General features: G+C 53.8%; 1 protein-coding gene across 1 annotated transcript in view; it reads right to left on the bottom strand.

Moving 5' to 3' along the window:
* Window positions 241-25027, bottom strand: part of PRRX2 (paired related homeobox 2) — a 53432-nt gene continuing 28645 nt past the window's right edge. Inside the window, exons 2-4 of the mRNA XM_018055955.1 lie at window positions 3017-3204; window positions 2013-2191; window positions 241-730 (exon numbers count right to left, since the gene is read on the bottom strand). Of these exons, the coding sequence (XP_017911444.1) occupies window positions 595-730; window positions 2013-2191; window positions 3017-3204 (503 nt within the window). The 3' untranslated portion in view covers window positions 241-594. The remainder of the gene's footprint in view (window positions 731-2012; window positions 2192-3016; window positions 3205-25027) is intronic.

Here is a 25027-nt window from a genome sequence, read left to right as displayed (position 1 = left end):
ACATCCCCTGCCCAGAGAGGGCTGGGATCCTGCCCAGAGTCACACAGCAGGGTTTCTCCCAAACACCTGGGTGTCAAGGGCTCCAGGGAAAGTCTCTGTCCTCCAACCCCACTCCCTACCCCTGGGGTCTGCAGGGTGATGAAGGACTTTTTCAGAATGAGGGACACTGATGAGGGAGCTGGCCCCTCAAAGTGGCCCCTCATTGGTTTGCTGTCGTGTCTGCCCTCCAGGCAATCTTTGGGGGCTTAAACAATTTCTTCTTTTTTTATTTCTTACAGACAACAGCTTTTTGGCTTTCATACACCAAGTAAGTGAGGTCCTCGGTGAGCTGCTATTCCACCTTCTGGCCCAACCCCTCCAAGGATCAGGGGCCGAAGTCTCCAGCGGCCATGGATGAGGGGCTGAGCCAGGCTCCAGGCATCTCAGCAGCCTCTTGGGCCCAGGAGTCTGGGCTGCAGAGAAGGGCCAGCCAGGAGAGCCCACCCAGCCTGTCCCGGAGACAGGGGGCAGGAGAAGGTCACTTTCCTGCGCGTCTGCCCTCCTTTCTGTTGTCGTTAGACCAGGGAGGCACTGGGATCCTGGCGGAGCCGGCTGTCAGTTCACGGTGGGCACCTGGCTGTGATGCAGGCTGAACTCCTTGGCCTTGAGACGGAGACTGGCGATACTGTTGGCCATGCTGACCCCCGGGGTCGCGGGGCCTGAGCCTCCAGGGCTGTAGGGTGGCACCGTGCTGGGGGCGACACAAGACAGAAGGACGTCGGTGCTGCCCGGAGCTGACCACCCTGGCTGTCCGTCCAAGGACCCCAGCCTCTGGTCCTCTTGCTTCCCCTCCTCAGCTCACGGGCAGCCTTCCCCTGGGGCTGGAGGTGACCTGCGGCCGCAAGATTTAGGGCGGAGGCGGAAGGGCCCACGGTCGGCGCTGGGACCTGGAGCCGCCCCTGCAGGTTTGGGGTCATTCCTCACTGGACCAGGAGCTTCCTGCATCCTGTTCACCCCCCAGCACCTGCCCGGTGCCTGGCACACAGCAGGATGGGGGTGGGATGAACATACTCCTGTATGGAAGGATACCTCTTGATGGTTCTCCTGCCCCAGGTAAGGAGACGGCAGGGAGGAGGTGGGAGGGCTGTGGGTCTAGCGTGGGCATTTCCAGGACTCAGACCCCACAAGTTGACCCACTGGATCTCCTGAGACCAGGGCTCCCGCAGAGCTGCTCACACAGCCTAAGGGGTGGACAGCACCCCTGGGAGTTGTGGGGTGCAAAACCCCAACTCTCCAGCACCCCCTCCCTCTCCCGCCCTGCCCTGCCACCTTTTCCCGACTTTGACCAGGACAAAACTGCCCCATCCCTCGCCTCTGGGTCCCAGCCAGGTCCCCGGGACTGGGAACCATCCTCAGGGGCCCTCCCAGCCTCCCTCCAGGATGACTGACAAGAGGTGCTGAGGCGCTCGCGCTAGCCTAGAAAGCTGCAGGTTTTCTTTGTTTTTTATTAAAAAAATATTGATTTAGTAATTTATTTGGCTGCGCTGGGTCTTTGTTGCGGCATGTAGGCTCTTTTAGTTGTGGCTGTTAAAGGTCCGCTGAAGCTGTGGGATCTAGTTCCCTGACCAGGGATGGAACCTGGGCCCCCGGCATTGAGAGTGCAGAGACTTAGCCACTGGACCACCAGGGACGTCCCAGAAACTGGCAGCTGTTCAGCTCCCTCAGGGTGACGGGGGTTCTCTACTCCCTCCAGACAGGTCTCATCTTGCCAGTCCACACATTTACAAATACACGTGCGTGCGTGCGTGCGTGCGTGCGCGCGCGCGCGCACACACACACACACACACATTCTTACAACCTCCCCCATGCACAGTCACACGCCTGCCCACCCACCCCCAGTCCACGGAGGGCCTGAGCCCCTTTCATAGTTCTCTGCAGAGCCTCAAGGGAATCTGGATCCTAAAACACCCTACGGGGGTTTCCAGGCTGCTGCCCGCCCGCCAACCCTGACCGGAAGCAGTTCCCACGCTCACCTGTAGGGGGAGGAGGCTGTCCAGGAGAGATAGTCCGGGCTCAGGGTGGTGGGCCGGGGAGCCACCGGCTGCTCGACGGCGGCCTCCTGACTGTAGGACTTGAGCAGCGAGGCCGAGCGGTTGGCCAGCATGGCCCGCTCGTTTCTGCGGAACTTGGCCCGGCGGTTCTGAAACCAGACCTGGGGGTGGGAAAGAGCCGTGAGCGGGCTGCCAGGGGGACCCAAGTCCTCTTGGACCCACCGTGTACCTGCTCTGTCAACCACCCTACACTGGCGGCTTCATCTCCCTGAACCTCAGTTTTCCCATCTGTAAAATGGGGGTGATATAGTGCCTGCCGCTGGGTCAGTGTGTGTTGGAGACTGTGCCAGTGGAGGAGTGAAGGCATGAGCTGCTGAACATTTAGCTGCTGGGAGGTTATAATGAAGAGCGGTGTATGCTGGGCACTCTGCTCAGAGCTGGCGCGGAGAAAGCCCTGGACGCTTTAAAACGACTTTTATTTATCAAAACCCTCTGTGCCAGACACTGAGCTAAGCTACAAAAATAATTCTTTTCTTTCTCATAAGAACGCTATAAAATAGACCCACACGATCCTCATTTTACAGGGAAGCCACCCTGTGGGCTTCCTTATAACTCATCTGCCTGCAGTGCAGGAGACCCCGGGTGGATTCGATTCCTGGGTCGGGAAGATCCCCTGGAGAAGGAAATGGAAACCCACTCCAGTACTCTTGCCTGGAGAATCCCATGGACAGAGGAGCCTGGCGGGCTGCAGTCCATGCGGTCGCAAGAGTCGGAACGACTTAGCAACTACACCACCACCACCACCTACGGTACCGAGGGGTTAAGTACTTGCTCAAGCTCACACAGCTGGCCAGTGGCAGGGCTCGGATTGGACCCTCGGCCCTCCTGGCCTCAGACGCCCGCGTGCACCTTGGCAATTCCTTAACCCTGAGTGCATGGTGGCTGTACACGCTCCTGCGAGGAGCCCACGGACGCGCAGCGCTCACCTGGACGCGCGCCTCGCTGAGGTTGACCCGCCGGGCCAGCTCCTCACGCACGAAGGCGTCGGGGTAGTGCGTGCGCTCGAACACGCGCTCCAGCGCCTGCAGCTGGCTGCTGTTGAACGTGGTGCGGTTCCGCCGCTGCTTCTTCTTCCGCTTGGCGGCGCCGCTGCGCCCGGGGCTGGGACACTCACCTGCGGAGGGACCCAAGGGTCAGCTCAAGGCCAGGCCGGGCTGCCCCTGCGCCCGCAGGCGCCCACACGGTCATGACTCAGGCACCAGCTCAGCAACGTGCGCTGAGCACTTGAACCTGTCTCTTCCCACTGCGGGTGGATGGTCCAGCCCTGAGAGCAGGACCCTTTAATTCACTCCTCTGTTAATTTCTTCATCCATCCATTTATTACACAACACACTTACTGAGCACACGACGTGGCAGGCACAGGGCTAGGGCCCTGGGGATACAAAGGTGAATCAGAGCGGCCAGGCCCCCCGCCTGGGGGGACCAAGAGGGACAACCGACCTGGTCAGGGAGGGGCGGAGGCATCTACGTGTCCTCGAAGATGGCTCAGACTCTGGGGTATGGTCAACCGCCATGGGTATCGAACCCAGGTCTCCCGCACTGCAGGCAGACGCTTTACCCTCTGAGCCACCAGGGAAGCTCTGTTGAATTATATTAATATATAAAAAGGCACAGTGAAAGTCACAGTTCTGAGGGTCCACTGTACGCTGTTAGGCTTTTTAACACCCACAGACCATTGGATGTTCACAAAAACCGAGCCAGGTGCTATTCACCTCTTCATGCCCCCTCTACGGAGGAGGGGGGATTTCAGTTACTGCTTCCACATTTCAATTGTACCCAGGGGTTAAACTGCTGGCCCTTCATCCTGAAGGGCCCTGCTCATTGCTCACTCCTCCAGGAAGCCCTCCCTGACCTGAGTGCACACGGAATGCTCTCTCCTCCATTGCATTCACTGGGCACTTAGAACCAAGCCTGTCTAGTTCAGTACTTGCTTATGTATCTTATTTTCGTATTGAAAATGTGTATTTTATGGATAAGCAACAAGGTTCTACTATATGGCACAGGGAACAATGTTCAATATCCTATAATTAAGCATAATGGGAAAAGAATATGAAGAATGTGTATAGGTATAACTGAATCACCTTGCTGTGCACCAGAAATTAACACATTGTAAATCAACTATACTTTAAAAAAAAAGGATACTTTATCAAATTAAAGAATCTGAAGATTTCATGTTAAAAAAAAGTATATTCTGATAACCAAGTAACATCACTGTCACAGTAAAAGATTCAGACAACACACAAAAGGACAAAATAGAAGTGATGACTCCCTTCTCTTGACTCTACTCCCCAAGCTTTACAAAATTACCAGTGTGAATATAAAATAATTTACAAGCGTGACTCTACAAATGACCCTATTTCACTCCTTTTCGTGACTGAGTAATATCCCACTGTGTTCATCTGCGTCTTCTTTCTCCATTCGTCATTGAATATTTAGGTTCTTTCCACGTCCTGGCCATTGTAAATAGTGCTGCAATGAATATTAGGGTACACGTGTCAAGGAACAAAATAGGGTCATTTGTAGAGAGGTGGGTGGACCTAGAGTCGGTCAGATAGGCTGAATAAGTCAGAAACAGAAAAACAAATATCATGTATTAATGCATATATGTGGAATCCAGAAAAGTGTTACAGGTGACCGTATTTCCAGCATAGGAATAGAGACGTAGAGAACAGACGTGGACACAGGGCAGCGAGGAAGGGTGGGAGGAATTGGGAGATTAGGATGGACATAGATAGACTGTGCTGTGCTTAGTTGCCCAGTCACGTCTGACCCTTTGCGACCCCATGGACTGTAGCTCACCAGGCTCCTCTGTTCCTGGGGATTCTCCAGGCAGGAATACTGGAGTGGGCTGCCATGCTCTCCTCCAGGGGCCATATATACACTACCACGTGTAAAATAGATTTCTAGTGGGAACCTGCTATAAAGCACAGGAAACTCAGCTTGGCGCTCTGTGATGACCTAGAGGGGTGGAATGGGGGGTGGCTGGGGAGGAGGAGGTCCAAGAGGGAGGGGATATATGTACACTTATAGCTGATTCACTTCATCCTACAGCAGAAACTAATACAATTTTGCAAAGCAATTTAACTCCAACAAAATAAAAGTTAAAAAGCTTACAAGTATGAGATCATGCTGAACACACTGGTGCTGCCAAGTTCCTCTTCCTATTTACTATACTCCTGAGACCGCTCCAACCTGGGCCAGCAAACCAGCCTTCTTTATTTGCATCATATGCACTGATCTGTATTTTCCCTTTTGTTCCCTCCTTCCCTGGTGGCTCAGCTGGTAAAGAATCTGCCCACAATGCAGGAGACCTGGGGTCAATCCCTGGGTTGGGAAGATCCCCTGGAGAAGAGAACGGCTACCCACTCCAGTATTCTGGCCTGAAGAATTCCATGGACTATTCCATCGGATCTCAAAGAACCGAAACAGTTGTCACAGAAACAGTAACCGTCATCTCTTGTCGCAGTAACAGATTCAAACACGGAGAGGGACAAAGCAATAGTTAACGACGCCCTGTTCCCGACTTTGCTCCCCAAGCTTTACAAAATTACAGGTGTGATTTAAAAATAATTTATAAGCATGACTCTACAAATGACCCTATTTTGTTCCTTTTAGTGGTTGACTTTGAGCGACTTTACCACTTTCACTTTCCCACCTTCCACCTGTCAGAACCATTGTAAAATTCGTCTTTGCTTTATCCTTTCAGCACTGCTTTTTGCAATTTTTTTTCTAGTATTTTCTCCTGCTCTTCTGTTGGAAGCTAGCAGACTGTGGACTGCTGTGCCCCTCTCTTTGATCCCACTGAGCAACACATCCCAGGGATTTCGCCACCCAGGACAGAAAGCCCTGCATGTGGCTCTGTACCACTCAGTTGTGCAAACATACTATGTTTTCAAAAATATTCTATTTATTTACTTATTTGGCTGTGCGGAATCTTTCCATTGTGGCATGCGGGGATATGGTTTCCTGACCCAGAATCGAACCCAGGCCCCCTCTGCATTGGGAAGACAGAGTCTTCGCCACTGGACCACCAGGGAAACCCCTAAACTATGGTTTATTTAACTAAAACCAGAGCCCTATCGATTGGCAGGTGGTGTGTTTCCAATTTTTTGCAACTCAGAAGAATACCACAATGAATAACCTCATGCAAACATGATATTCTATTTTTGCCAGTGAATATTTGGGACAGATTCCTAGAATTGGGATTGTTGGGCCAATGAGTAAAATGCTAGCTATAGGCAAGGCCCCCATCCAGGGTTCCCAGCAGCAGTGGACGGGAAGGCCAGTCTTGCTCCCAGCTGGGTCAACAGAGGGTGTGGATAACCTTTTGGATCTGGGGACACACCTTGTATTTTTGCTTCCCCAGTTACACATTCCCTTTATGTTGCTGTTCAGTTGCTCATTCGTGTCCAATTCTGCGACCCATGGACTGCAGCACGCCAGGCTTCCCTGTCGGTCCTTCACTATCCCCAGGAGCTTGCTCAGATTCACATCCATCAGGTCAGTGATGCCATCCAACCATCTGGCCCTCTGTCGTCCCCTTCTCCTCCTGCCCTCAATCTTCCCCAGCATCAGGGTCTTTTCCAGTGAGTCAGCTTTTCGCATCAGGTGGCCGAGGTATTGGAGCTTCAGCTTCAGCATCGGTCCCTCCAGTGAATATTCAGGATTGATTTCCTTTAGGATTGACTGGTTTGACCACATCCTACATTCTTCACATGATGCTGAGTTGTTCAGCTGAGCATCTAGAACATTCCAGGCCCGGCCACAGATACCATTCAATCCTGGCTTTTGAACGCTCCCATGTACGCAGAGCAACCAGCTGATTGGACTGGAGGGCAAACTGTTCCATGAGGCTGGTCATGGTTGCATGGCATGGGGGTGGGGGGAGGGGAGTTGTCAAGCAGGAATCAGGCAGGGTTTCCCGGGAAAAGATGGCCTTACTGGGTTTGGACCCGTGGTTCTCAATTGAGGGCAATTTAGCCTCCAGGGGACTTCTGGCAATGTCTGGAGACAATTTTGAAAGTCAGGACTGAGAGGTGGATGGTGCTCCTAGGACGGAGGTAGAGACCGGGGCTGCTGCTAAGTACGCTTCAGTGCCCAGAACAGCCCCTGGATCAGGGAATTCTTTGGCTCACCATGTGCATAGCGCTGAGGGAGAGAGGCCCAGGAATTGAAGTCCATTACTTTTCCCATTTGGGAAATACTAAAAACACAGGACACATGTGGGAATGGGGTAGGCGGTGGCAGGGAACACGGAGCGAGCTGGCCTCATCTCCTGGACCCGCTTCAGTCTTCACTCCTCACCCCTTTCCTCCAAGGAAAGGTGAAGATGGATGAGAATGTCTGGTGGCTGTGAATGTCTCTCCACCCCTGCCCCTCACCCCCTCGAGAGGGAAGAAACCTTACACCAAAATATCAAGGGTCGAGAGCTGAAAACCTGTGTGATCAAGACCCCAGAGAGTGGACGGAAGCTTCTGGAACACCAGCCATTGCGAGCCGATTTCCGCCCGCCCTTTAGGCAATACTGCTTGGGCACAAACCCAACGCAGGAGGCCTTTCAGCCAAAAAAGGAGACTTTTTCGGGAAATTTCTGAGCAATTCAAAACGGAGGGTGTTGAAATGAAAACCATTTTGCAGCCTTGGCCCCCGCCAAGGGGGTGCCGGAAGAAACAACTCTGCTCTTTGGCTAAACTGCTGGAGACTTGGAGCCGAAACTCTCAGGCAAGGGATTTACACCCCCAGCTCCAGCAACCCGACTCTCACACCCCTCACCCCAGCTGGGCTGGAGTCACTTCTCTCCATCAGGGCAGCTGTGATGGAATGTGCTCAACAAAAGCGGGGTTTGGGCACGAACCCTGTCCAGTGTTGCATACACGCCCATCCACTGGATCCCAGCATCTGCCCCACGAGGTGTTATCCCATTTCACACACTGGGAAACTGAGGCTCTGAAAGGTTGACCCAAGGTCACGCAGCTGGGACGTGCCTGTGGGGAGACTCAGGCAGCCCGGGGTATGAGTTTGTCTCTGCTGAGTCGTCTTCCCTCATTCTCCTGGTTCCCAGGAAGGTGATGCCAGGTGCGGGGCGGGGGGGGTCACACTCTCGGTCCCAGCTCTGGGAGACCTCATGGATTGTGTCATCTCACTGCTGTGGAAATGTCCCCAAGACTCCATCCTAGCCCCCCAGTGGGGGAAGACCTCACCTCTGGGAGTCCTGCAGGACCGTGGCTTGCCCAGGGTCACACAAAGTTCCTGGAGGAGCTGAGTTTAACTGAATGCCAAGAGCACAGTCATTGCTCCATAAATGCTCGCTGCATTTAACATTGTTTTTGGCTGTGCTGCACAACATGTGGGATCTTCATTCTCAGACCAGGGATCGAACCTGCGCCCCCTGCATCGAAAGTGCAGAGTCTTAATCACTGGGCCTCCAGGGAAGTTCCTGCCCTTAATATTCTTGATCGTATGCAACGCGCCTCCACCCCTACCCCCCCTACCCCCTCCCCACCCCCCGCCGCCAAATAAACAGGATCTTTCTTCTTCAGCCCAGCCCCTAGCAGAAAGCTGCTTCCAGCCCCAGCTGCGGGCAGAGGCTCAGGAGATGGGGAAGATTTAGGAGGTGTCTTGGAGGTGACCCAGGACTCGAACCCACAGCTTTGGCCTTAGCCAGGGCTCACTCTCGGGCTGCACTTTGCTTCCCAGCGGATGTGCCAGAGGATGTTCGTTACCACGAGTTCCTGAATCGCCCCCTGAGAAGTGGATGTGGTGGGCGTGTGTCCTCTGGGGGTTCCACGCTTGAGCTTCAAGTATTTGGAAAATAAATAAATACTCTTGAAGCCTCAGGCCAGCAAGCACTGGGGCCAGGTCCGTCCCAATCAGGGCTGTGCCCAAAGTTTCCTTTTGTTCAGTCAAAGTTCTGGGATTGAAAATAAAGCCTGAAACCACCGCCATTTACCTGGGCTCTTTAGGGGCTACTGTGAGGGGCTGAGTCCAGGGAAAGATAAACAGACTCAGATAGCAGAGGCAGCCACGCTCTCTCTCTTATTACATTACGGTGAGAAAAAGTGACTGCTGCACCGTTCTCTGCCATTAAATTATTTCACACATACCATTTACTTGGCTGACTTCAGGCCAAAGACATTTAAAAACTCTGCTCTCGGCCAAATGATCAAGTGTTCCTGGCTCCTTCCCCTGCACCCATGGTTTTTCTTATTCCATTTAATTTAAGGGTCTAAATAGTCTGGAGGGAATTAACTGCAAATTCTTCCTAAGACAAATAAACCCGGCCTCTTCGTTTCTGCCTTTCTCAAGCTGTTGAGAGACACTCTCTGTTTGTTTTTGCTTCAAATAGTCAGTTTGTGCCTGACCCTGGGGCCACGGCGAGCTCCAACCCAAATAAATAACTTTTATTAATTAGCATTTATTCCGACCGAATAAGCAGCCTCCCCCACCCCAAATGTGATCTCTGCCAACACGTTCACAAAAATAAACAACAGGTCCCCAGGACCTCGATGTGGATTTAACAAATTAACACTGGGCCTTGGTCAAAGGAGTTTTGAGGCTGCAGAAATACTTATAGCCAGAGGAGTCTGGGGAAGGAAGTGGAGGTGGGGGTGGTGGTGCATGGAGGCTGTGCCCCCAAACACCCAGGTTTCTTGGTAGAGAGCTGGGTTCATTTGAAAGACCCCCTAGGAGTGGGGCTCAGACAGGAATTCTGGAATCTGTATCCTTATGTGCCTTCCAGGCAGCATCCCTGACTCCAGGGCCACCAGGAGAGCCTTGGGAGAGAATCTCACCTCATCAGATAAGAAGTAACAGGGAGCAGAGGTGGTTAAGGAGGCCTCGGTCCTGGTTTAGGACCGCAGGTTGGTGCCGGCTCACCAGCAGAGTGGCCACGGGCGAAGCCTTTATTCCACCCCAGCCTCAGGAATCCCCCTGAGAAATGGAGGTAACAGGAACCACTTCACCGAACCCTCATGAGTATCTGACCTGGGTGCTCTTAGCCTGATTTTTACAGAAGGGGAAACTGAGGCACAGGGTTAAACAACCTGTCAAAGCCACATAGCCAGTAAAGGCTGGGGCAGGGACTTAAATCTGCAGGTTGGTCCAGAGCCCAGGCTTCTTACCACCTTGGCATGGGCAGCCGGCCTGATGAGTACCCCCAGGTCCTCATGTAGAGGGATCCTGAGATGGGGGGAGTCTCTCCAGGGGCTTAGGGTGAATGGTCAGCCAAGAAGAGGGGGCTGAAGGCAACAGGAGCATCTCTAAACCTGAGGTCTGTGCTGGAGTCCCTGGCACACAGGCCAGGGGTAGCTGGGGGCAGCATGTAGGGCAGGGTAGCTTTGAGAAGAGGCAGGGGGGTGCCAGCCTGTGATGCCTGAGAGGGCAGAGCCAAGGTTGGGCCTGGCTCTATATGCATCACTCATATTGGAAGGAAGAAAGGAAAGATGGGCAGGAGGTAGGAGAAGAAGCGTGGACCCTGGAGCCCTCTGGAGAAGGGCACCTGGGTTTCCGGGGGCTTCCCCAGGAGGCCAGCCCCACCCCACCCCCAGAATCTCAAGCAAGGAGCCAAGGGCCACTTTCACGCTTGGACCGGTCGGCCTCTGTCCAGGACACTCAGGGACCAAGGCTAAGGCCCAAATGGGAGCAGGCGGTAAGATCACCGAGGCAAACTTTCCAGCATCACCCCCTGGAGGCCCCCAGCAACCTCGAGAGTGGCGGCGGGGGGGTGTCACTGCCTCACAGAGAAGACGGAAGGGGGGCCCAGAGAGGGGCTTGGACCTACCCAGGGTCACATAGCAAGTGAGAGCTTTCCCTCTGCAAACCTCAGACCCATTCTTTTTCCTACTGCACCCCTGGTAGCTGCTTGGCAGCGAGAAAGGAGGGAGGAGGTAGCCCCAGTTCCCAGCCCAGCCCTGGGCAAACTGACCATGAACTTGACAGAGATATGGGGCCTTCCTCTTGAGGGCTTTCTGGTTCTATCTACTGGATGGGACCCCCAGGTCGCCCAGGTGGGCAGTGCCAGGACAGGGCACCTCAGTGGTTTCAGAGATGTTGTCCCAGGTTAGTGGTCTCCCGGAGGTCAGCATTTACGTTGGACAGGCACATCCTCTCCCTGTGGACTCCTGCCCAGTCCGTTCCTGGACTTACCACTTCTCTCTGCCTCCCTGCTCACCTTCAGTTCTCAGCAGAATGCCACCTCCTCCGGGAAGCCATCCCAGACACACACACACACACCCCGCCCCCGCCCTGCCGCCACATCACAGCTCTGTCACGCTGTAGGGTAAATGTAGGGTCATTTGTCTGGCAGGGACTGGAACTTAACTGTTTTCTGACTCCCTGGGACCCATCACAGGGCTTGGTCCAAGGTAGGAAGTGTTAATCACTCAGTCGTGTGACTTTTTGTGACCCTGTCGACTGTAGCCCACCAGGCTACTCTGTCCACGGAATTCTCCAGGCACGAAGACTGGAGTGGGTAGCCATTTCCTTCTCCAGAGGACCTTCCTGACACAGGAATTGAACCTGGGTCTCCCGCATTGCAGAATTTTTACCATCTGAGCCCGCAGGGAAGCCCAAGGCAAACCCTGCACAAATATTTGTTGAGTGTTAAGTGAATGAATGAATGAATGAATGAATGAGGAGGTGCTGAAAACGTGTGGGAAGACTTCAGAGTCTGCTCCTGTGCTGGGCTGTCTCCAGGGTCCAGGATCTTCCTTGCGGAGCTACAGAGGCCTGGCCAGGGCTGGGTCATGACAGCATGTGTCACAGGGCAGGGGGCAGGGGCTTGGGGCGGTGGGCTGGGGAGTCAGCCACCAGCAACCGCTGCCCAGCCACCGCTCCAAGGACGTCTCATCTCAATCATTCTGAACCAAAACCCAAGCTGCTCATCCACTTTTACACCTACCAGTCTGGAGAAGGAGAAAGTATCGCAGGAAGGAAGGTGAGGAAGGAAGACACACTGGGACTCGAGGGGGCAGAGAGGTGCCCTGGAGACCTATCCATGTCCCCATGGCCTCACAGGCCTCAGACAGCATATAAGAAGCCAGGGGTCACGGGCCAACCCCGTCCGGGACTGCTGCACCCCTAGGCCTTCCCAGTCTGCACAGTAACCAGTGTGTCTATGGGGAGGGCTCAGCCAGGCTTGGGCTGACCCTGGAGGAGGCTGGGGAGGCCCCCGCATGTCCTCTTGAAATATCAGCAGAGTTCTGGAGGCAGGTGCAATGCATCTGGGTCTCCCTAGAGTCTAGAACCTCTTCTGTATATGCACTAAGGACACAGCATGCTGCACACACTTCCATCAGGCCACTGGATGCCCCAAGAAGCCCCAGTGGGGGGTCAGTGTGCCAGGGGAACTTGCCTTACTGGACAGCATGAACTCCCGTCACCTCAGGGCCTTCGCACATGCTGTTCCCTCTGCCTGGAGCCCTGTACCCCTTTTGCCTGGCGAATGCATCCCTGCCTTTAATCTCGAACTAGATGCCTGTCCTTGGGGTCTTTTTCAGCCCCCAGACCAGAAACATCTCCTTGGTACAGGCCTCTGGGCCCTCTCTCTCTCCCGCACATCTGTAATTAAGTCATTCTTCTGTTTTGGTTACCTGCTTCATGCCTGACTCTTTCATTTCATTCTAAGCTCTAGGAAGACAGGGGCTGGGTTTGCCTTGTCACTGCTGTGTCCCCAGCACCAGGCAAGTAGTTTGGTTTCAGAAGTATTTCTCAATGATTATATAAAGGAGGGAAGGATTCGTTCCAAAAAAGGATGAGAAGTGTCAAGTCCCAAAGCCACTTCCCTTCACCCTCACAAGGGCCAGACAATGGTTTCTTAGATAGGACACCGAAAGCACAAGGAATTAAAGGACAAAAGAGAAATCAGACCTCTTCAAATCAAAGACTTTTGTGAACACCATCAAAAGAGTGAAAAGGCAACTCACAGGATAGGAAAACTACTTACAAATCATACGTTTGGTAAGAGACCTGTATTTAGAAGATGTTAAAAACTCTTGTAACTCAACAACAAAAAGACAAACAATTCAATTTAAAAATGAGCAAATGGGAACTTCCCTGGTGGTCCAGTGGCTAAGACTTCATGCTCCCAATTCAGGGGGCTCAGGCTCCATCCCTGGTCAAGGAGCTAGATCCCACACGCAGCAACCAAGAGTCCGCCTGCCACACCTAAGACCTGGTGCAGCCAAATAAATACATAAATATTTTACAGAAATAAATAACAATAAACTAATGATCCGAATAGACATTTCTTCAAGTAAGATATACAAATGACCCATAAGCACATGAAAAGCTGCTCAGCATCATTAGCCATGAGGGAAACAGATGGTGAAGCAAAGCACAATTCACAGTGAGATAGCACTTCATACCCACTAGGACGGCTAGAATCAAAAGACACAGTAACAAGCGGTGGCAAGAAGGCAGTGAAGTCAGAACTTCCAGCCCCTGCTGATAGGAATGCAAAGTGATGCAGCCGCTCTGAAAAACAGCCTGGCAGTTCCTCAAAATGTTAAAAATAGAGTTAGCATATGACCCAGTGATTCCACTCTCAGTTATATACGCAAGCAAAATGAAAACATATGTCCACACAAAAACTTGGATATGAATGAATGTTCATAGCAGTATTACTCATTATAGCCCCAAAAGTGGGAACAACCCAAAATGCCCATCAGCTGATGTGCACACCGATATCCATACAATGGAATATTATTCGACTGTCAAAAAGGAATGAAGTACTGACCCATGCCACAAACGAACGACCGTTGAAAATATTCTCTGTGTGTGGTCAGTCACTCAGTCATGTCCCACTCTTTGCAAACCCATGGACTGTAGCCCGCCAGGCTCCTCTCTCCATGGGATCTTCCAGGCAAGAATACTGGAGCAGGTTGCCATTTCCTACTCCAGGGGATCTTCCTGACCCAGGGAGCAAACTTGTATCTCTTGTACCTCCTGTATTGGCAGGTGGATTCTTTACCACTAGCGCCATTACGTTGAATGGAAGAAGATGGAAACATTGACAGAAAGGCATATAAGGTAAGATTCCACTCAAATGAACTGCCCCAAATAGGCAAATCTATAGAGATAGGAAGTAGATTAGTGTTTGCCAGGGTGTTGGGGGAGGCTGGTGGAGGTGGGGATTGGGGTGGGGTCAGAACTAAAGTGTGCAGGGTTGCTTTCTGGGTGATGAAAATGTTCTCAAATTGATTGTGGTGATGGCTGCACAACTGAGTAGATTAAAAATCACTGGATTGTATGCTTTAAATGGGTGAGTTGTCTGGTACGTGAATTATGTTTCAAAAAGTTGTTATACAAGAACACAGAAAAAAGGGAAGGAGGCAGAGAGAAATACTGGGATTGGCTGAGGATAGCAAGGAAAGAAGACCCCTGTATGCTTGGTGGGGAGCCAGGGAAGAAAGTGATAGCGAGTGGCGGGGTGGGGGGTGGGGCTCAATCCTGCCTGGGAAGCCCCAAAGCCACTGGGTCAGAAATGCTTAGAAAGACAGCAGCCACAAGGTGGGGATCTCCGGATAGAATGTCTTTGTGTGGGGGCTGCTGGAGGCAGATAGGTGGGACCAAAACATCTTCAGAGTCTCAGGGGACTTTGACAAATGGGATCACTGGGCCCAATTGGGGAGAAGCGTTGAAGCTCCCAGACGGAGAGCATTTGCATCCTATTCTCAGGCACAGAGAAGTGTGGGAGGTCAGAAGCCAGACAGAGCTGGCAATCTCAATGGCTCTGGGGTCCCTGGAGCTTCCCCTGGTGTCCCCAAAACCTCTGGGTCCAGGGCCTGATCACCTCCCATCTCAGGGCCCCAGGAACCAGAAATTCACATCTGTGGTCAGCCCAGCCTTCTCTGCTTTCGAGATCCCCAAACAGAGCTCCATAAATTGGGGGCACATGGTTGGAATGGGGGTATATAAGGGATTGAGGGTTAGGGAGTCCATCGGGAGGAAGAAGAGCAGCCCTTTGCTCAAAATTTGATCTGAGAAGGAGGTTAGCGTCTGTTCCGTCTGGTTTTAATCTAAGGTTGGTGGCCAAATGCCAGATTTATCGTAAAACCTACATTTTAATAAGGGGCTGGTATCTGGAGGAAAGCTCATTAACCATTTCCAGACCAGGGTGAAGTTGCTGCTCGGGGCTCAGTGTGGGGTTTCCTCTCCCAGCTCTAGTTCCCAGGCCTCTTGAAGCCCACGGCCAGCACCTGCTGGGAGTCGGGCAAAGGCTAGGGGCCAGGCGCAGAGGCAGTCCAACTCTGTGTAACTTGACTCTGAAACAAAGCTGCAAACAGTTCTGGGATCTCAAGTCTGTAACGTTTGTCTTCTCAGGACTCAGACTTGAAGGAACCTTACAGATTATCTGTCAAAGTCTCTCACGTTGCCAATGGGAAAACTGAGGCACGTGGTGGGGGGCACGGTGACTTAGCCAAAGGGCTTCCAGCAAGGCAAGTCCTGTCCACTGATGTCCACCCCTGAGGACATACATTGTCCTCCTTCTTGCTCCTCTCTGTTTCTGGGTTCCCTGTGGAGATCCGCATCCTTGACCCAGCAACAGGGCGAGGTTGGCAGGGGGTGGGGCAAACCAGCAGCCCCGCCAGAGAGCCAATGGCTGCCTCCTCCAAGCATCAGAGATGGAGGAAAACATCACCCTGTGGGTCCTTAGTTAAGAGAGCTCCCCTCTTGGGTGCTCCGTCTCACCATCTGTGGAGTGGGACAGGAAGAGGTGTACCTCCCTCTCAAGGCAGCACAGAGAACGCGGACTAGTCCAGGGCTTTCCTGAGAACATGCTCAACGCAGCGGGCTACACACATGCCCACTACCTTCACTAGTACTTTTTCAAAATGAAACCGAGGCCCTGACTCATTGGTTCTTCCCCTATGTCAATCATGAACCCTTGGAGGAATCTAAGGAATTCTATGGACCCTTCCCTGCTGGCTCAGATAGTAAAGAATCTGCCTGCAACGCAGGAGAGCTGGGTTCAATCCCTGGGTTGGGAAGATCCTCTGGAGAAGGGAATGGCTACCTACTCCAGTATTCGTGCCTGGAGGACTTCGTGGACAGATGAGCCTGGCAGGGTACAGTCCATGGGGTCGCAAAGAGTCAGACACGATTGAGCGACTAACACTTTCACTTTCCCCAGAAAAACACAGGTGCACACAGAAGTTTGCACATACCTTTGGGGGGGCGGGGCATGGTTCATAGACTTTCTGAATTGTGTTCACAGACTCTATGCTAAAGAGTCAGCTTGAGGACTTCGCTGGTGGTGCAGCGGATAAGATTCTGCCTGCCAGTGGAGGGGACACAAGTTTGATCCCTGGTCTGGGAAGATCCCACATGCCTCAGGGCAACTAAGTCACAACTGCTGAGCCCACGTGCTCTAGAGTCTGTGCTCCACAACAAGAGAAGCCACTGCAACGAGAAAGCCAAGAGCAACGATGAGGAGTAGCCCCTTCTGGCCTCAACCAGTTGTGTGTTAGTCACTCAGTCGCGTCTGACTCTTTGTCACCCTATGGACTGTAGCCCATCAGACTCCTCTGTCCGTGGAATCCTCCAGGCAAGCATACTGGAGTGGATAGCCATTTCTGTCTCCAGGAGATCTTCCCCACCCAGGGATGGAACCTGGGTCTCCCACATTGCGGGAAGATTACCGTCTGAGCCGCCAGGGAAGTCCAACTAGAGAAAGCCTGCATAGCAACGCAGACCCAGGGCAACCAAAAATAATAAATTAATTAATTTAAAACATTAAAAAAAATTAAAAGTCAGCTTAATGGAAAACCAGCTTTTGTGCTCTAGAAGAACCTGACCCTTTGTCCCTGTTTCACCTTGGGGTCCCCTGCACAGACCACCCCCCTGCCAGAGATTGCAGCTGAGACAAAGGCAGTGCCCGTCTGCCCCTCTTCCAAGGCTGGCGGGACCTCCTCTGACCCCAGTTCTGGGGCAATGTTGTACTCCCAGAGAGGCTGACCTTTAAAGCATCGCTGCAGGTTTTTATGACCCATCTGTGAGTTCCAGGCATGCTGGAAAATGTGAGTTTGAGGCTCGGCTCATAGAAGCTCCAGGCTGGTGGTGAGGACAGGGCCGCCCCTCCCCTCCACTTTCTTTTTTGGCTTCCACTTACTAAACTTTCATTGTGTGCCTGGCACTGTGCTACAAAGCCCTGCCTTCTCCAGTGCAGATGGCGCTGTTAGCAAGCCTTGTTCTCCATCACAGACGTGAGGGTCAAGCAGGTGAAGTAGCTGACCCAGGTCACACAGCCAAGCAGTGACGAAGCGGAGGCTTACATCCGGTCTGTCTGTCCCCAGAGTGGCTGGCACCTGGCGGTGGAAGCTGCCCTCATTAGCCATTTCCAGACCAGGCTGAAGTTGCTGCCAAGGACCCAGTGTGGGTTTCTTCTCCCACTTAAGAGCTCCCCGCCTCTTGAAGCTTGCAACCTGCTGGGAGTCAGGGCGAGGGGACCGGGTGCAGAGACCACTCCAATTTCCTGTGGCTTAGCTCTGCTTGAGCAAATCTGTGTGTTCCGCCCACACCCACACACCAGGCTCACGGGCCCCGGTGCCCTCAGAGCTGATGACCCTGCTACATGTCCTGGCTCCCACCAGCCTCATCGGCAAGGTGCACTCAAAGCCTGGGCACAGGGCCATCTGTGGCATCTTTCTTTCTCTTTTTTTAAAAAAACATGTATTTGGCTACGCCGAGTCTTAGCTGCAGCATGTGGGATCTAGTTCTCCGACCAGGGATTGAACCCAGGCCCCCTGCATTGGGATTGTGGGGTCTTAGCCACTGGACCACCAGGGAAGTCCCTGTGACAGCTCTAACTGGTCCTAGTCACACCCTGGGATGACAGTCAACCCCGACTCTGGAAAAATCTCTATGGTAGGGAGCCATAGTCCCTCTCTCTGTGGGTCCCCGAGTTTATGCTTCGAGCAAGGGAGAGCACAGCTGACTCTTCCTCAGGGCCACCTTGCTAACATTTGAAGGCAGCTTTTCCATGATGCTTGGACGCTGCCCTGCCCCCTCTCCACCCTGGTGGCCCCCAGGGGAGGGGCTGATACCAGATCTTCCAGATTTCTCATGAAGTGTCCACTGACATTCTGCTTCGAGACTCCCTGGGAAGCTCATTAAAAAGGGACATTCCCATCCATCCCCAGGGAAGTCCCAAGTTACCCCTTTCCTGTTGCTTCTGTTTTCCCATCTAGAAAATGGAGATAATGTATTCCAACAGGGCTTCCTGGCACTAGGGGCAAAGAATCCGCCTGCCAGTACAGAAGATGCAAGAGAGCTTGGGTCAGGAAAATCCCCTGCAGTGAGGAAATACCCTGCTCCGGTATTCTGGCCTGGAAAATTCTACCGGCAGAGGAGTCTGGCAGGCTATGGTCCAGGGGCCTGCAAAGAATTGGACACAACTGAACACATATCCCTAACAAGAGTTTTTGTGGGGATTAAAAGAGTTACCATATGTAAAGTTCTTAAGACAGTGTCTGGGACATAGTAAGTGCTGAATCACATTAACCATTAGTGTATTTATTTGGAGTCAGCTGGGTCTAGGTTTGATTCCCAGACTTGCCATATGTTAGCCATGCCACCTACTGGCAAATTCCTTAACCTCTCCAAACCTCATGTTTGCATCTGCCAAGTGGAGACTTTCAGAGGATTAAGGGTGGGTGCCCTAAATCTTGCTCCTAAACAACAGCATGTCGGACACTTACTTTCCCCCCAAGAGCTAGTGCCCTCCCACTGGGAGGCTGCCCTGAATGCGCCTGAGAAGTCTTTATCATCAGCGGCTGGCACATGGTAGGTGTTCAATAAATATGGAGCAAATACGTGTCTGATCTAATGAATGGAACTTGGGTCCCAATGGGGAGGTAGTCCCAATTCTCTGTCCACCCAAACACGTGACGACTTCTGTGCACTGTACACGGGGTAAACCGTGTCAAGCTTCCCGACGCCCCTGACCCTCCTATGTGTGCGTGCACACCCAGTCGTGTCCAACTCTTTGTCGACCCCATGGACTGTAGCCCTCCAGGCTCCTCTGTCCACAGGACTTTTCAGGCAACAATACTGGAGTGGGTTGCCATTTCCTTCTCCAGGGGATCTTCCTGACCCCAGCGATTGAACCCGTCTCCCATGTCTCCTGCATTGGCAGGCGGATTTTTTTTTTAAACCACTGAGACCCTCCTATCTGCAGAAACAAATTTACTGGGTTTTATTTATTTTTTTTACGTTTTGGCCACACCGAACAGCACGCGGGATCTTCGCTCCCCAACCAGGGATTGAACCTGCTCCCCCTTTGCAGTGGAAGCACAGTATCTTAACTGCCAGAGAAGTCCCACTCTTCTTCTTCTTCTTTTTTTTAAATTAAGGGCCAAAACATGTGCCAGAGACACCCTCTCCCAAAGAGAAAGCTTCAGTAAGGCGCTCAAGGCCAGAGGACCGTGAGCATCATCTTCCTGTAGGAGAGGCAGTAAAGAGGAGCTTGGGCTGGAGCTCCATCTGCTGAGCCTGCTTGGACGGGAAGGGGCGGCTGGACTGGACTGAAGGGGCCGGGGGCTGGTGGTCCCAATCCCCTCTCCAACTGAGGCTACCACCCTCCCTCTCCCTTGGGCCCGCAAATGCAGAGGAGACTTCATCTCGGTCCTAAAGTCTCCAGAGCCCAGCAGCCTGGGTTGGGATCCCACCTCCTCCACTTTGCAGCCTTGTGACCTTGAGCTTGCCGCTGCTCCTCTCTGGGCCTGTTTCCTCCTGAAGAGGGCACGTGCTGGTCCCCTCAGCAATGTGACAAATGGCCAGAGAGCTCTGACTGCCCAGGGCTCTGCCCGCTCCACCCTGAGCCCCTGGGGACCACGCAGGCGAGTCCTCTTTTCAGTGTTTTAATGTTAAGGGGACTGACACCCTCTTCTCCCCACTCAGCATCCTAGCTCCTCACTTCCAGAACAAGAAAGCCTGGCATGGCTGGGAAAACCCAGTCTTTCCACGTATCTTCAAAGGTTTTCTATGAGACACTCTTCAAGGAAGCACGGGGGTGGGGGTGCAAACCGAGGGGACCGACATCTCTAGCCAAAGGCCCTGCGTGAGGCCCCCTCTTCTGCGGCAAGGCTGGGCTGGCCCAGCCTGACAGCACCGCCCTGCCCTTTTGCCTTCTCTCTGCTCTCCATTCCGCCTCCATCTATCGGTACCAAACCATCTCCCCCGTGGCCCCATCTTCCTAACCTCTCCTGCTGGGAACGGTCGCTGCGGGTGGGTGGGGGGCCTGGGAGCCCAAGCACCGACAACTGGGAGCTCTGATGGCTCAGCTCTGTGGCTCACTTCACAGGACCCCCGAGAAGGCCCAGAGGGCACAGCAGAGCACCCCGAGGCTGCGGCGGCCTGGGGGTGGGGCAAGCGGCTGACCCGCCGCCGGGGCTGAGGACCATCTTGCGGTTGACGCTGATCTGATGCCAAACTGGAAGAGGCCTCAGTGAAATCCTTGTATTTCACAACCCCTACCCGCCCCGTGGGTTAAGAGCCCCCGTCCGAATCCATGCGTCAAAAAGCCTCCAATCCCTACATTTCCTTTGCCCTATTTCCTGCCCCCCTCCCCCTATTTTGGCATTTCTCGGCACAGCCCAAAACTCCTCGTCTTAGGGGAAGCTCTGACTCAGAACTTTAAAAAAATCTTTCGCACAAACTTAAGAAAACAAACTTGGGGGGCGAGGCGGGAAGAGTCCCTGGCCCTCGCAGGGGGCGTGGAAGGGCTGGGCCTTCCGAGAGGGAGCCTTCCCTCGGGGGACCCCACCCGCAGGAGCCCAGCATCCCGGGGCCACTGGCCCATCCGGGCGGGGCGCCGGCCCGCAGGCGGGGACCGGAGTGGGGGGGCAGGGTGGGGAGGGAAGGTCGCTTTTCCGCCCCCGCGGGTCTGGGGTCGGCCACGGAACGCAGGGGGCGCCCGCCCGGGCGCGCCCGCCGCCGCCCGTCCCTCCCCGCCATGTGCGCGCCAGCCCGTGCGTGCGAGCCCGCCGCGCCGGTGGCGGCCAGAGCGGCGCCGGGGCACATCTGGTTCCAGGCGAGCCCCTGGCGCCTGCCTCGCCGCAGACCCGCGGCCCAGACACACAGACGTTAATAGATCGGCGCGCCCAGCCCCGCGCGGCTCGCGCCCTCCGCCGCCAAGCCGCTCAGCGCGAGAGCTAGGCGGCCGCCCGCGCGGGAGGGTGGGCGCGGTTGGAGGGGTGGGCGCGGGGCGGGCGCGGCCGGGGGCGGGGGGCGCAGCGCCCACCCTCCCTTCCCCCTTCCGGCAGCCTGTCTTCCCTCCTGCTCCGACGCCTCGGTCCCCACCCACCCTTCCCCCAGCCTCCGCTGGATCCCGCGTCGGAGCTAGCACTGGCCTTCCCCATCCTGGGAAAACAAATTCAGTTAGCAACACAGTTCCTGCTTGTCGGGGGCGTGTCGCGGGCTCCGGGGTGGACCCGGCTCGGCAAATCTCCGCATAATAACCTTATGAGACAGGTACGCTGCTACCAACGCCTGTTGCCATTTCACAGGCCGGGAAACTGAGGCTCAGAGGTCACTGGCCCAAGATCACGCAGGGAGAAGGCAACCGCAGAGCTGGACTGTTGGACTCCAGCCCCCAGGCAGATCCACATCCCTGGGACCGGAGGTCTCCCGAAGTTGGCAGCAACACTTGGCAGCAACACGTGCCTTCATCTGGGGCGCCCCTCCCCTGCCTTTCTCGAGTGAGAAGCTCTTCTCACCCGCATCCCTGGTCCCTTATCTGAAAGGTCCTCTGACCCAAGCACCTGGGGGGCAGTGAGGCTCCCAGGGGACTCCCAGGAATTCGGGTGGCTGCTTATTTCCCATCGCACCCCACATCAAACCCTGCACTTGGAGGGCACACTCCAAGCCCTCACCTGCTAAGAGAACTGCTCATTTGTAGAAGCTCCTTAAAACAAACAAACAAAAAATCATTCATGGCTATAAGAGGTGTTCTGCTTCTAAAGGGGGCTATGATCTTTACAAACAGTTCCCCTAAGAGTCCCCTCAGGGTTATAGGTCTGAGTGGGCTGAAGTGGGTGAGTGAGTGGAGGTGGGTTTTTGTCTTTCTCTTGTTTTCTTTCTTTCTTTGCTTATTTTAACCATGGCCTTTAGCCCCACGGGCTAAGCATGTGTGCTTGCAAATTGCATTGGCAAGTACTGTGTTGTGTCCAGGTTAAGTTTTAGCATCCCCTTTCTCCAAGGGGACTTTATAAGAAAAGGAGGCCATGGCAAAGCGCCACACTCAGCCTTAAACTGGAAGAAGAGCCTTTTCCTGAGATGCTTATACGACAGCGAAAGAGTTATGCTCAAAGCTTTTCCATTCATACCCTCTGAATTCACTTGGGGGGGTGCATGTTAACTCCGGCTGTCAGAAATTCTAGGGTTTCGAACAAAACCGCACTTTAAAGGTTCCCAGGCCGAGGGAGGGTAATCAGCTCTGTAATGGTGTCTGTGGACATGCCCGGGCACTGAAAACCAACCGGGGAAAGAGTCTTTTTTTATTTTTCAGCCAAGTCCCACAGTAAGGTTCCTGGCTTGTGGGACACCCCCTTGCCCTCCCCCTCAAAAGAGGTGGGGGTCTGGGGAAGACCAGCATGGTGCAGGAAAGGGAAGCTCAAACAAACTGGGGGCCCTGAACGGGCTCTCAGCTCTGATTCCCTCCCTTCCATCGTGGTGAGACGGGCCTCTTCCCTGGCAGGCTTGGAGACAGGGGGTGAAGGCCAGGCCACCAGCCAGGACTAACAGACACTGGCTCTGATGTGTGAAAACCAAACCACAGAAGCACCCTGCTCAAGTGGGACCTGGGGCCAATGACTGAATCCGGAGGAAGCGGATTCTACAGGCCTCTGTTGGTTCTGCATCCTTTCTCCCTGCAAAGGCAGTTTCTTTTGCTCCTCGAGAGGGCTTGTGGCGATTCCTGGTCCCAGAACTCGGTCTCCCAGCCTTCCTTTACCCCTCACTCCCCCGGAGTCAGAAACTTCTGGAACGGGTGCTGACTGACTCTGTCCACACTCCAGGGCTGGCGGTGGGGGAGGGAGTCCTGGGTACTTGCAGAGCAGCCCTGATCTCCACGAGGGTTTCCCTGGTGGCTCAGATGGTCAAGAACCAGCCTGCAATGCAAGAGACCTGGGTTTGATCCCTAGGTTGGGAAGATCCCCTGGAGAAGGGAAAGGCTACCCACTCCAATATTCTGGCCTGGAGAATTCCAGGGACTGTATAGTCCATGGGGTCACAAAAAGTCAGACACACCTGAGTGATTTTCACTCATCATCTCCACGAGGCCCATGAAACGCTGAACTTCCAGGCCAAAGGCTTGACCCAGCCATGAGGCGTGTGCTCGGCCACGTGCTGACACCATATGATCTAAAAAGGGCTGCCCTCCGTGGAGCCCTCTAGGCACTTTCTTTACATGGTGACTTTGTGGGATCCTCACACCTGCAACCTTAGGAAGCAGGTAGCATCAACCCATCTTACAGAGGAAGACACAGGCTCCGAGAGGTCTAGTAACTTCTCTAAGGTCACACAGCCTATTAGCAGAAGATCCTGGACTCACTCACACCCTGATGTACCAGACTCCAGCTCATGTGCTCCTAACCACTGAGACACACTGCCTCCTGTTGGGAAGGTTTTAGCTGAGCACAGGTGAGTCTGTGCTTACCTCCTCCCGGGAAGCATCCTGTACAGAGAGTCAGAGTTGTAAAGGGCCTCAGGGAGCACTCAAACCAGGGCTGAATCTCGGTGTCATCCTCCCCCGCCCACCCCCATCCTGGTCACTCAGAGTAACAGTCTGGTAACAGCTGGTTGGAACTCTGTGTTAAGGAGGATTCTGAGGAGCAGTGGTTGATTAGTTTTGTTCACTGCGCGCTCAGGAAGGGGATTCTATTTTTTTCCTAATATTTATTTGGCTACACCGGGTCTTAGTTGTGGTTTTCAGAATCTTTAATTGAGACATACACACTCTTGGTTGCGGCATGTGGGACCTAGTTCCCTGACCAGGGCTCGAACCCAAGCCCCGTGCATTGGGAGCGTGGAGTCTTATCCAGTGAATCACCAGGGAAGTCCTGGGAAGGGGATTCTGAGAAGGAGGCAAATAATTGCCAATCCTGATCCTGGGCTTGAAGAGAGAGTTCTGGACAGGGCCACGGAGGGGATATGGGTTTCGCTCCCTGCTCAGGGCTCTTTCTCCCTCAAGGGACACAGCAAACAGGGTCACGTGTGCCACCATCTCACCACCCCTTGCCCCTGACATGTTCATCCTGGGAAGTTCCACACAGGTCACGAAAGGCCATTTGGAGAGAGCTATGGTAGTTCTGGGGCCTTCCCGGTGGCTCAGCAGTAAAGAATCCTCCCGCAGTGCAGGAGACACAGCTCCGATCCCTGGGTCGGGAAGATCTCCTGGAGAAGGAAATGGCAACCCGCCCCAGTATTCTTGCCTGGAAAATCCCATGGATAGAGCAGCCTGGCGGGCGGCAGTCCACGGGGTCACAGAGGGGTTGATCTGAATATCACAGATCAGCTAACACACGCGTGAAGCGACTGAGCACCCACGCTAGTTCTGCCTCTTTAAGGGAGCTGATGCATAGCACTCCGGTGTTGCCAGGAGACAAACCCCTGTCCAGGGCCTTGGTGGTGCAGGAAGAATTATCTAAACTTCTAAACACTCAAAAAGTAGGAGCAAGAGGGGATGTAATGTAGAACAGGATGAACATACTTAACAATCCGCCTGCAATGCAAAAGACCCCTGTTCAATTCCTGGGTCGGGAAGATCTGCTTGAGAAGGGATAGGCTACCCACTACACTATTCTTGGGCTTCCCTTGTGGCTCGGCTGGTAAAGAATCCACCTACAATGCAGAAGACCTGGAGTCCTGGGTCAGGAAGGTCCCCTGGAGAAGGGAAAGGCTACCCACTCCAGTGTTCTGGCCTGGAGAATTCCATGAAC

The sequence above is a fragment of the Capra hircus genome, chromosome 11 (assembly GCF_001704415.2).
Source record: "Capra hircus breed San Clemente chromosome 11, ASM170441v1, whole genome shotgun sequence".
NCBI classification, from domain to species: domain Eukaryota; kingdom Metazoa; phylum Chordata; class Mammalia; order Artiodactyla; family Bovidae; genus Capra; species Capra hircus.
This window is presented reverse-complemented; position numbering and strand designations above follow the sequence as displayed.